Source organism: Bacillus rossius, chromosome 17 (assembly GCF_032445375.1).
Source record: "Bacillus rossius redtenbacheri isolate Brsri chromosome 17, Brsri_v3, whole genome shotgun sequence".
In the NCBI taxonomy this organism is placed as follows: domain Eukaryota; kingdom Metazoa; phylum Arthropoda; class Insecta; order Phasmatodea; family Bacillidae; genus Bacillus; species Bacillus rossius.
The window spans coordinates 17258072-17271212 of NC_086344.1; the positions used below are offsets into that span (position 1 = coordinate 17258072).

At 37.3% G+C, this 13141-nt stretch overlaps 2 protein-coding genes across 4 annotated transcripts in view; one reads left to right on the forward strand and one right to left on the reverse strand.

Annotated features, from left to right (window-relative positions):
- LOC134540849 (GPI transamidase component PIG-T) overlaps positions 1-8567 on the reverse strand; it is a 71541-nt gene extending 62974 nt beyond the window's left edge. The window contains exons 1-2 of one of the 3 annotated variants that reach the window (XM_063383845.1): positions 8251-8567; positions 7975-8152 (exon numbers count right to left, since the gene is read on the reverse strand). In XM_063383845.1, the coding sequence (XP_063239915.1) occupies positions 7975-8152; positions 8251-8413 (341 nt within the window). In that variant the 5' untranslated portion in view covers positions 8414-8567. Of the gene's footprint in view, positions 1-3638; positions 6375-7335; positions 7428-7974; positions 8153-8250 lie in introns of those variants that run through there. The other 2 variants (XM_063383843.1, XM_063383846.1) reach the window with 2 other exon arrangements.
- Positions 8568-8775: 208 nt separating this feature from the next.
- Positions 8776-13141, forward strand: part of LOC134540848 (transport and Golgi organization protein 6 homolog) — a 69372-nt gene continuing 65006 nt past the window's right edge. The window contains exon 1 of the mRNA XM_063383842.1: positions 8776-8972. Within this exon, the coding sequence (XP_063239912.1) occupies positions 8873-8972 (100 nt within the window). The 5' untranslated portion in view covers positions 8776-8872. The remainder of the gene's footprint in view (positions 8973-13141) is intronic.

Below are 13141 nucleotides of genomic sequence, written 5' to 3' on the forward strand. Positions count from 1 at the left end.
AAAAATACATGGGCACACCAGAATTACAACAAACATTTGCATGACACAGTTGATGCGTTAGTGACACAAAATTAGAGTTTGTCTTTTCATTTAAATTTACTGACAAGATTTTTTTTCCCCCTGACTATTTCATTTTTTACCCCCATAAATTCCAAATTCCCTGCCAGCTATGTTTTAGCTTGTTATAACTGTCTTAAAATGGCCCTGATTTTAATTTACAATTTTATTTGGTTGTAGAAATACTTTACAATTATTATTTTTTGATAAATGGCTAATGTTTTAGGAAAACTTATAATGGAAATGAGTGTTAAGTTGGCACTGCCTGAAAGACTAGAAAGTTTGAGAACATTCACATTACACAAATAAAACTGTTATTTAGTATTTTATATATATTTTTAAGGTATTTTATAGTTTAATATTTTTTTAGTATAGCTACTTCATTTTAGGGAGGTTATTTTTAAGAGGTGTGCTGGAACCTAATTTTTTACGTGTTTGCTTTGGAGGGTAATTGGTGTGTTCTGGCGCTGGCCGAGTGTACTCGGAGAGTGGGGGTGGCAGTTGGAAGGGAGTCACCTGTTGGCAGCCGCCGTGAAGGGTCGAGGCACAGCGCTCCGCGTTTTACGGGGGCTACGCGAGTGTGTTATGTGATTACGTGATGCCGCATGTTACGTTTGTAAAACTGCGCTCAAGAGGCCTGAGGTGTTTGTGGTTGGAGACGACAGCATTTTTCAAAGATTTGTGCGCTAATTGGAGTGCATGGCTTTTTTAATGGCACTCCTTGTGCATACTGGTGTGTGCAATTTTGGTTTTGCACGCAGTAAGGAGGTTTCCACGTTAACGTCTTGACATTTACCATCGCATCCTAAGCCCCTTCTTGACTCGGCGGAATGGCGATCCAAATATTGCAAGTCGACAAATTAACTGGAACATGGTTGCTGTAAAAATTAATTTATCAAGTTGGTTTAGTAAATTTTAACGTATTTTATTTACCAGGCCTTCGAGCTGTGTTCGACACATTTCCCTGGACTTCAGCATTTATTTTTTTGAAGTTATAAAGTAGTTCCAAGCACACACATAAACTTTGCGATAATAAATTCAATATTTATTTAATAAGTAGCCTTAGAGTAATTTTAATTGTTTTCAGCTTGTTACTAAAAATGGAAAATCGCGAAGTCTCAGTTTGCGGTGAGTTACTAGTAATGGATAGTGTTATGAAAGCTAGTGACAAGGGGTCGTCCATTAATCACGTGATGTTTTTTTTTAGCAAATTTTTAACCCCCCCTCCCCCCTAGTGATTTGTGGTGAGGTTTCAGACTACCCCCCCAATAAAACACGTGTATTTTTTTGGTACATAATATTTTTTAAAAATTTAAGAATATTATCTTTAAATATAGGTATAATCTAATTTAATTCTGGAAAATTAAGCAAAGTGATAAAAAAGGCCAGACACACATTAAGGTTGCAGGTTTATTCTCACTGGCATAAAAATAATAAAGGAAAGGCTTATATGTGATTTACGTATGTATTCGGTGCCAAAATCACAGTCTTACTGGCGACTGGCAAGCCGAGCCGGGTGGTTCATGTTGCGGCGGGCGGGGATATTGTTGCCTGGCTACGGCGAGTCAAGGTCACGAGTCGCTTTTCGGTTTAGTAGAAATCGCACGAAAAAATAAATACACGTGATATCTCTCTACACCCCCCCTCCCCCCTTGTGATATTTCGTGATTTTTCCCGAAACCCCCCCCCCCCCCCCCCTTTAGAGCCTCACGTGATTAATGGACGATCCCCAAGGCTTGCCAGCAGCTCGCATGCTAGCCTGCAGGAGGGCTGATGCAATTAGCGACCAACCCCTTATTACACCTGCACAGTAATCCGATAACCAGTGGGGCCTCGCTATCCCCTTCCCCCTTCCCCAGCACTTTACCCCTGAGCCCGAAGAATCCTCTGTGTCTCTCGAGGGTTTGGCAAGTTCCCAGAACCCCGTGTGTGTGAAGTGACGTAACTAGGACGCCTTTGTTCTCGGAGCTTCGAGTGTTATGTCGGGGAACCCGATGACGCGACACTTTGGAAGGCTACAAAATTTTTCCAGGGCAGGACTTGGTGGGTATATAAAAGGAGAGACTGACCTACGAAGGTGGTGAAGTGAAGAGGGTGAGTGGCCCTTTGGTGAGTGATACAGCGGAAGAGTGAGCAGTGCGAGGCAGTGTGTGGGACTGAGGCGCGCGGTAAGAGACGAGCCACTGTCAAGCCGAGCTCCAACGTGGAGAGTACATTGTGGTTTTAATGAATAATTAATTTATGGGCAGACAGTTAAATTGTTACAATTTAATTAATAGTGTAAATATTAGTATTTAAAAAAAAAACTGTAATTAATTAATTCAGCTATAACAATATGTTGGTGACAGTAATGTGTTTAATTAAAATTTAACATCCAATTGTAAAAAATAGTGTGTAAACACATTTAAAATTTTACAGATAAATTTAACACACAAAACCTTAAAAATACAATAATAATAAAATTACCAATGCACCAGTTTGACAATATTTTGCAAACAATATTCTGAGACATATTCCAATAACACAAGGCAATGGAAATAAGAAATATTTTCAATCAGAAAGTCTGTTCTGTCCACCATTTTTGTCGTGCTGTCACAGACATGTTGAATGTGATTGGTAAGAAATCTTTGGGTCGCCACCATCACACGATCGTAATTCCCGCAGGAACATCTCTAAGAAATTGAACTTATTGGAGACAGTGAGAGTTGGTGAGAAGAGAATAGAGCATTGAAGGAATGAAAGTGTGGAGTGAGACGGAAGCAACGCCACAAAATCCACCGGCATACGAAAATATCAGCCATGTTTACCACTTGTGAGAGCTACGGTAACTCGCTGCGGGTCATCAGGGGCATGTCGAGAGCACCGTAGGCCAATCATTAGTATCAAGCAGATGCATATGTACATCAGTCTAATCAGCTACCCAATGAATCTGTAAACTAATCGTGGCTCCATGTATAAATATTAACAAATCTGTGATGTTCCATATCGCGTAAAAAATCTATCACTTGATCCTGATGGCATGATCATTGATACTGTGGTACATGATTCTTCCTGTTTTAATTTATGTTAAAAGATTCTTTCTAAACAAAGACTAGAATATCACAACACAAATTATGTACGGTCTTTGAATTTTTTCTTTTGTATTCAACTTACAATAAAAATTCAATGTTTTAGCACAAGTTTTTGTTATGTCCAGAATCTTTCGACGTGCTAAATTGAAACAGCAAGCATAATGTACCAAGGGATCAATGTGTACAGGATAAAGGGAAAATTTGGATGCGTGATATAGGGTGACATAGCCAGTAGTTGATCATTTAAACGAAAATTCCATTTTAATTCATGATACACAGTAAAGATTCAACAAAAACTTTAATTTCTAATTTTACTGTAAAAGAACAAAGTTTTCTCTACAAAATCCACTATATGCACACACATTTAAAATATTAGTTACCTAGGATATTTTACCTTAAATAAAAATTGCCAGGGTGCACCAGTAGTTGATCACAGCAGTCCATATATTGATCAGCAAGAATCTAGTGGTTGATCACTGTCTATGTATACATTAACTCATACCAATAAAGCACAGACTAATAATTATTTATATATATATATATATATATATATATATATATATGTGTGTATTTATATATTAAACTGATGTGCACTACAGTAACTACCTAACCTTTCTTCAGAAAATATTAATGTCATTCATAGGCCTATAATACAAGCAGTTAATGTACACAATAGACTTACAAATAAATTAGGGATTGATTGTGCTCACTTCAACTGGGTTATCAAACTTGTAACGTATTCTGTCTCCAATAGGTACGATTCTCGGAGTTGGTAACTTATTTAAAATCTGGTAGTGCTTCACAAAGCTGACATCATCTTCATCTATTCTGAACACTGTATTATCTTTATCACTACTTTTGAGCCCCATGACTTCAATGTATTCTCCATCAGTTATTTTCTGGATGGTGCAAACAAATCTGTACTTCAAATTTTTTAACCCAGGGAATGACACCAGCACAAAGTCTCCTTCCTTCAAATTCTTCAGTCTGTCAACCGAGGTGCTAATTTGGTCATTTTTGTTTTCGTCACTTTCTGATGTAGTTCCAAGTGAAACATCATCCATATTGTCTCCACTAGAATGCCATTCCTCAGTATCAGATTCAGATGATGTGTGTGTTTGTTTCTTCTTTCTAACAAGCTTTTTGCATTTGTCAGTTTTATCAGTTTGAGGCTTAGTCGAGAATATCAATCTTTTAGTTAGCTTGGCTACACTTTTGCTCGTATCTTTATTTATGCGCTTTTCAAGTCTCATCCTCTTGGCAGCTTCCTTTTCCTGTTTAATTCTTTCCTTAGATTCATTCCACTGTAACCACTCTTTAGATGTTGTAGCATATGGCAAATGTTCCCTTTTTCTTCCAACTTTGACAGGTGATTCGCTGGGCCACAAAATATGGTCTGCAAATGAAGAGCTGATTTGTTGTTTCACATTTCTTATCATGGAAGGCCTATTTATTTTAGGTGTTACTGAGCTGTGAGTTCCTTCGGTATTTATGGAAGACGCTGATGTACAACATGCATTTAATGGATTCTCTTCAGTGATTCCTGACATTTCTCCTACAACGTTATTACAAGTCTGAGGTGAAAAAATTTCATCAATAGCTGGCTGGAGAATATCACCTACAGGCCCCTCATCCAACAATTTGCTGGTATCCAAATTATCCTCTTCAACATTAGTAGTCACACTTACTGAAGTCTCAGGTAGTTGTACAGTTATTTCAGAAGGTGAATCTTCATCACTAGATGCAAGATTGTCTTCTTTTGGAGTCTTTGCTGATGGGACACTCACACACTTTGAACGAATTTTACACCAAACTTCATAAAGTTCCAAAGCTTGAGGCTCGCCTCCCCAACCTGATTTTTCTGCTGCTCGAAACTCTTCGGCTCTTCCCTTTTTCATCAATGTTTCCAAATACAAAAGATGTTCTACACCAAATGATGCTGGTTGGATCGTGTCATTGCTTGACCTAGTTGTGACAGGGGGACAGTTCCTTGATTTACTTGACATACATTTGCTGTAGTCAACTGCATCAGGGTCAAATGGAAATATACCACACTTCCTGAATCCACTCTTTACAGTATCTACAGTCGCTCTTTCAGTAAAAACTGCTTCTAACAATGGCCCAAACACAACTTTCGTGACCACTTTATTGCCAGTTTTGTGTTTCCAAGAGTACACAACATTCCGCCATCCAGCTTTCAAGGGACGGAAGATCGCAACATCTGCTGGTTGCAGCACATGAGTTGCATTTGGGTATAATGCAAATTGTATTATACCATTGTCAGCACAAAACTGTGCAACTTTGTAAGTTGTGTGAGATTTATGTCCATCGACTAACAGTAGAACAGGAAACTGAACATTCCGTTTCTTGAGCCATGGCAGGAAAATATTTGCAATATACTCATAATAGAGTGCTCCAGTCATCCAGCCTTTCTTGGATCTTCCTACACCCCACTCACTGTTCAGGTTTTGTGCAATCTCTCGTGATATTTTTTGCAATGGGAACACAATCATGGGGGAAACCGTATTTCCAGCGGCATTAAAATTGGCCATTACAGTGATAGCTTCTTTTTCATTTCCACTTTTTACTTCGTAGAGATTGTCAAAAGAAACTGGTCCCAAAACTTTGCCTGTTTTAGGGCAAGTCTCAAAACCAGATTCGTCAGCATTATAAATTCTGCTAGGGTCGTTTAAGATGTCCAAATGATTTTCTTGTTCCAAGAAGCCTTTCAGTTCATGGAACCACTGCCTGAGACTTTCTTCAGTTACTGTTGCTCGGGCTGTGTTAATGCTTTCAGCATATCGTTCGGATAAAGTCGGATGACGCTTCAAAAACGATTTGAACCATTTGATACCTGGTTGTCCATCTTTAAATGGAGTTGGTCTTTGGTCAGATAACACAATGTCTCTAACAGTCTCAAACAATGTTATTCGCTTTATGGGAAAACCCTTTTTTGCATATGCATGAATCCAGCACACTAATAAATTTTCTTCAGCTTCAGATAAAATTGAACTTGAGCCCATCTTACGCTGAAGTGGAACCTTACCTTTAACTTTGTTGTTTAGTGTGCTGAATGGTACACCGTAATCTTTTGCAGCTTTTCGTATACTGCTGTTGCCCGACTGGACTGCATCTATTGCTGCTTTTAAATTTTCTTCCGAATACTTGAAAAATTCTTTCTTTGGCTTTCTAATAGCTACCTCCATTTTGCAGTCTACCCAGCAAGAAATGTCAACATTTCAGATCCTGCAACAAATAAAAATACCTATATTTCTTATTTTACGTAAAATACTCCTCATACTAGTCAAAATAAAAAAAAACTAAGAAATTATCTTCAAATTTTTGAGAAAGGGGCCACTGTGATTAAGTGGTGAAGATACTTGCCTTCCACTAAAGCAAATCAAGTTTGATCCTCAGCAGGGTCACTAGTCAGTAAGTTTTTGTGGGATCTCCAGTTTCCTCTATCCTTTCATTCTGGTGTTAATTCCATACACATTGTGAGTACTGCTCTTAAGTATTGCCCAAATCTCTTTACTCACACAAATTCTTTAGACAAATGATGAAGGGAAAGTGGTTCCAGAAAAATGTTTCCCAATAATTAAAATTATTGTTTCAACATTTTACTCAGCAACAGTTCAGTCTAACATTTAACTGGAGTGTTAGGTAACATTCCTATTTGTCCAGAGAAAATAATAATAGCACAAGCTGCATATTCTTACAAAATCTTATGGACTTCTGTGTAGTTCTCTCATTAGTATTTTTAACTGGGTTTATTTGTTCAATAAAGTAGTAAGCAAGTCCTAGCATAACCATTTTATTATCCAGTAAATGACTAGTAGTTGGTCAAACTAAACTAGTAGTTGATCACTGTGATCAACTATTGGAACATGTAAAGATTTAATTTATCCTGAATTATAATCATAAAGTGTATGGGTTTTAAAATTATCATATGTAGGATTTAACAGTAAACAAGAGAAAAAGGGAAAAAACCAGTAGATGATCACTTTGACCAACCACTGGAAATTTCCAGTTTGCAAGGTCTAATAGTTGTTCACCAAAAAAAACAAATGTTAGGCCTAACTAATATTACTTTTAGCAATAATACTTATACCTCTGAATAGTAATCAATGAGTTACTATGAGAATAACTCTGAAATTATTACAATTAAAGGTGGATGTCAAATGATTAATAATGAACTGTAACTCACCTCTCAACTAGTCCAAAATGTCCTCTGAAGCTGATGATGTGACATGCAGACATTAAATACAAACTCACACAAAAATGGCGGCTGTGATTTCAATGGTGCTACTCTTACTGTGTTAGCCAACCTTCTAGCAATAACATAACATATTTATAGACACTTTCCAGGTTCACCAACTCTTAAAATTTTACCTTTTTTGTCACATTGATCAATTACTGGGTTCTGATCAACTACTGGCTATGTCACCCTAGTACTTTTACTACCTATTGAACTACACAGGAAGAAGACCCCCAAGAGAGGCCAAGAAGGTGGGAAGAGCAGTTAGAGTGGTGATTGTTCCTTATTGCATATCCAGTTGTATTTTAACATAAAATATTTAAATAAAGTCAGGAATTGATGTGTTTGTGATGTAAAGCTGTGAATTACCAAAATATATTTGATTTTTATAACATGTACAAAACTTTGAAGGACATATTGAATTGTATTTTAATATAAAATATTAAAATAATAATAATCAGTTGAATGTGTTTGTGATTTGAAAGTGTATACACTTAACCCTGGGATCAATTCTTTTGTATAAAGTATCCAATTGTATTTTATGAAAACTATTAAAACAAAGTAAGCAGCTAATAAACTAATACAAACTTTTCTGAACCGTCCTTGAACCACGCCCACAACTCTGCACCAGGAGCAGCATCAAGGACTGGATAGCCCCAGTTCTCGTACCGCCACAGGCCTTCTGTAAGGCTGATGTGCAATTCCCGGACATTGTGTCGTCCAACAATCTCCCCCAACGCTCGAGGGAACAAGTGACAGTGGTGAACTGAAATCACATGAAACACACACACAAGTATTTGTTCGCAATGTTTTAACTTTAAAGAGTAATGGTGTTGGTCTGGCGAGTAATATTCAAGAGCTCACAGGACGTTTCGTCGGGGTCAATATCCCATAAAGTGGTGAACTGGAAGTACGCGTACACATGACCACTGTCCAAAGGCTTCAATAAGAGTTCTTCATCAAAGTAGTCTTTTTGAATAGTTCCTGAAGCAGTAATCATCAAACAGGAAAACACGAAATAAAACATTACAACTACGAATATTACTTCAATAAATGTTTTTTTCTGAACCAACTTAACCTAAATGTTTCAGTATTGCATTGATTTTCCCGGGTGCTAAAAGCTATTCTTTCATTTGGTAAACAAACATTAGCGATTCTCTTCTGTTTTAATGCATCAAAAACAACTATTAGCCACCATAAACAAAGCCATTGCAAATATAAAATTTCCAAATTTGTGAACCAGTCTTGTCATAATATTGAAATTTTTTTAACCATTCAGTCAAAACCGGAGAATACTTGCAAAACTGACATTTAATTTGTCATCTACGTATATTTAAAAAATAATATTAATCCAAATTAATCAATGAATATTTAGTTTTACACTATTGGCTTTCTTGGAAGTAAAATGGTGACGAAATGTAAAACGGCTGAAAGTTGTTGTCACGTTGTAGCATTGTAAACTAACTTCGGATGGTGATTTTTAGTTATGTCGAATAATTTGGTTAAAGTTAACTCCGCTCAGAGTGACACCTCTATTAAAAGCCTTTTTTCTGCTTTGAATCTTCTAGTTAAACCAGCAGAACAAGGTAATTACGCCATCATTTGAGTATTTATAGTTGGCTTTTTGTTAACCTGATTGTGTATTTTTTGTTTGTGCGATAAGAATAGGCATATTTTTAACTGCTTTCGCATGTATGTCTTTTGATTGTTCAATTTTTATTAGAAGTATCATTGAGGTGTAATATAACTTTTTTATTAGCAATATTAATGTTTAGATAAGGAGTAAAAAAATAAGTAGTAGTTCATTTATTGATAAAATAGTTAAGGTGTCATAATATTAAAAAAGTACACAATCGCAATCTTCGAAAAAGTTTTAGTTATTTCGAAAGAGAGCACCTTTTTGAAAAAATGAATATACTTGAAAAAAATTCCTAATTCCTTTTCATTTTATTTCCTAAATGTTTTGCAATTATTCTGTTACGACCCTGCCACAACAACATAGTATTATACCATTGATAGTTATTGCGATAAACACTTTCACGACACAAAACTAACACAGCGACTTGTCAGCAACGGACATTAACTTGACCCCCTTCCTTTGTATATTTTGGTTTTAGCCTTCGAAAAACAAATGTTGCTGTTGTTGGTAGTGTGTAAACATAAGGAAAAAATTAGTATTAAAAGAACATTTTCATAATAACACAGACATTGCAAAATGAAATGCAGAAATAAATTTTTCCTCTTTTAGTAATTAGACTGTGATGTGCCAACTAAATAAAATAATAGTCTGCACACACTAATCAATGTACACATTTTCTTAGTTATCAAGTAAGTTCTCAAATGATGACGTAAATAGGACGTTCAGAGCTAGCAGAGTTTCTGATTGGTCGAAAATATAACTTTCACTGTTTTTGTAATGACAGTGATTAGTAATGAGTTAAACCTAGAACAAACTCAACTTAGTAATTACCTATACCGGGCTTGTAGCAATTTCAATACCTACAGCAATTTATGATGTATACTTATAGTCAGATTGACTTGATTTTAACTGTATTGCATAATACTGTGTTAGGCTTGTGAAAAGCTTATTTTGATAGTGGTCAGGTCTCAAGAGGGCATTTTGATACTTCAAGTAGTTTACTATTTTAATGAGTTACTATGTTAGCTTACACATTAGAAATACTGTTCAGGATCCTGCCTAGTCATCAGGGATGTATCTGTGTTAGTGAGGTTGGATGATAAGTGCTACACTCGCTGTTGCTTCCAGCGCGGTATCTCCTCTAAACGCAAGGCTCCGAACTGAGGCGCAGTATTCTCGTTGCGCATAGGCGAACTGTAAAATTTGAGTTGTAACCATAACATTAGATGGCAAAGAAATAAAGATAAAAGTGTAATATAAGACCCTTGGGTACTTGAAAGAATCTTTTCGGGGCATTTCATATCTAAAAATTATCCTGAAAACATACATTTTAGCCCTTATTACTCTGTTACAAATACAGTTGAAAAATGAAATACAGAAACAGAACTACTCATCAGCCCTCAGCACCTTCCTTAATTCTTTTTTTTACATAGGCCTATGTACCTACTTTTAAAGTAATTTATTTATCAGTTATTACAATTTTCCCACAGAATTAAAATATATTGTGTAAGTAACATTTCTATCAACAACATTTCCTCTAGAAGCTTCTAAGCTTGAAGCTGCGGCCTAAGGAATGTATGTTGAGGAGATGTGCAAAAACTGTGAATATAACAGTTGTGTTATGCTGTAGTTGATGGATTGATGGGGAAAGAAAAAATAAAGAGGATGTTTCTAGAGTTACCTCCAGCACTATGCAGATGAACAACAAACATTGTAGGTGGACTGGTGAACTCACCAGGTTCACAAACCAGGAATGGTCACTGCATACTTGCTCATTCCCCTTCCCTATTGGTTGCGATTTGCTTGCTTTCCTTCATCCCTACTGGTTGCTGCCAGCTGTCTTGCCCTCATTTTCTTTTGGTTTGGTTTCATTGCTTGCCCTTTCCCTATTGGTCACTGCCTACTTGCTCTACCCTGTTCCCTATGGGTCGCAGCATTATTGCTCCCCCCCCCCCTTCCTTCCTTGTTAGTTTCAGCATATTTGTTCCCCCCCTTCCCTATTGGTCATTAGCAACTTGCAACCCCCCCTTCCCCCCACTACCCAATTGTTTTATAATTGCTTACACAAACCTCCACCCTTTTACCTAATTGTTAAAACTGCTGATTCACTTCCCTATTGGTTGTGGCTTGCTTGCTCGCCCCCCTTCCCTATTGGTCACTAACTATTTGTTTGCCCTTTCCTCTTTATTGGTCATATCTTGCTAGTTCGCCATCATTCCTATTGGTCCCTACCTTCTGTCTTGCCCCCTTTCCCTATTGGTTGCATCTCGCTCACTCACCCCTATGCCTGCTTGCAAGACCCCCTTTCCTATTGGTTCCTATGTGCTCGTCCTCTTCCGTTGTGTCTCCTTGCTCGCCGCACTTCACTGGTGGTCAATGACTATTTGCTTAGCCCCCTTCCCTATTGGTCATGGCTTGCTTGGTTTTCCCTATCGGCCACTGACTACCTATTTGTTCATCACCCTCCCGTATTGTTCCTGGCTTGCTAGCTTGCCTCCTTGCTGCCCCTATCTATATTGGAGGGGGCATTTTTGCTTGGTCCCCTCCCCCTCTCTTTTGGGTGTTGCTTACTTGCTCACCCCCTTCCCTTTGGTTGCTGTCTACTTGTTTGGCCACTTACTGTTGGTTGTGTCTTGCTTGCTGCCCCCTTATTTATTGTTTTATGCCTGATTGCTTGCCCCCCTTCCCAATATGCGGCAGATTGCTTGCTGGTCCTCTTCCTTTTTTGTCACTGCCTAGTCGCTTGCCTCTCTTCTTGATTGGTCGCTGACTACTTGCTCAACCCCCCAAGAAAAATTGGGATCGTTACCATGTATAACACATGGGATTACTTCTAAATTTACCTTAATAACTTTGTTTTTAAATTAATAATCTAGTCTAAGAATAATGAATGGCCTCATCAAGTCTATATTTACTTTCAGATTGCATGAGACTATTAAAAAAAAGATTTGCTTTGTAAATTGTGCAATAAGTCAACTTTCTTGTTTCCTTTCTTTGGAAGAATTGCATCAGGAAACTGTGGACCATGACAAACTTGGTTAAGCAGAATCTCTGACAACACACACATACTAAACTAGAGTTGGGAAGAAAAGGGGTTGGTTTCATCGTTAACCATTTAAATTGCGCATAGTATCCCTGCTTAATGTCATAAATGCGGAAGTGTGTTTGTCTTTTTGTCCTATTTTCATGCAGCGATGGAGCTACGGATCAACATGATTTTTGGCATTTAAATATTTTATGGGCCGGCAGGTGACATAGACTACATATAATTATGAAATTCCATCCCTAAGGGAGTGAAAAAAATGTAAATTCAGTTTTGTTTTATAATAGAAAATCATAGGAGATAGATCATAGAGACACAAACAGTGAGTTTATGTCATTTCTCTGTCTGCCACATGGTCATAAAATAATGTCTAGCAACTTTCTATCCTTTTCCTTGGTGAAACTCATCCGCTTAGTGAGGCGTGCAGCTGCTAGCGAACTAAAAGCGCTAAAAACGAAGTTTGAACTTCGTCAATATATGGCGAGGCCCTGAACTTGTAACATGCTGAGGGGTTACCTGCCTTCCCACAAAATGAAGCTGAGATTGGCATCCTGATTTTGCTGATGTGCAGCTTTGATGCACCGAGATTGTGCAATCAATGGGACTTTAAAATCAAAATTTCCTGTTTTGACGTGACAACGTCTAATAAATCGATGAACGCTGGCTGCACGCACGAAAAAGGATGGCTCATTGTCCCATTACGCACATTGTCCCATTACACTGTGTCCCGTTACGCTCATTGTACGCTTGCGCCGCATCTATCTCTCTTCCTTTCGATTGGAACAACCATCAATTTGACTTTTTCGAGGCACATTAAACTTGAAACTCTCCCATTCGTTTCCTACTTTTCCTATCATCGTCCTATCCTTAACAGAATAACACAGATTGGAAGAAGTTAAATAGCAAACATGTATAAAAGTTATAGTTAAAATAATCTCTTTGTTAAAGTAATAAACATAGGTATTTGAATTAATGAGTGCAAATAAAAGTAAATTTATCAATTAAATTGTAGATTTCATTTCACTCCTCCTTTGTATCCATACAAAATAGTGATAATTCTGAAGTGTTTTCAG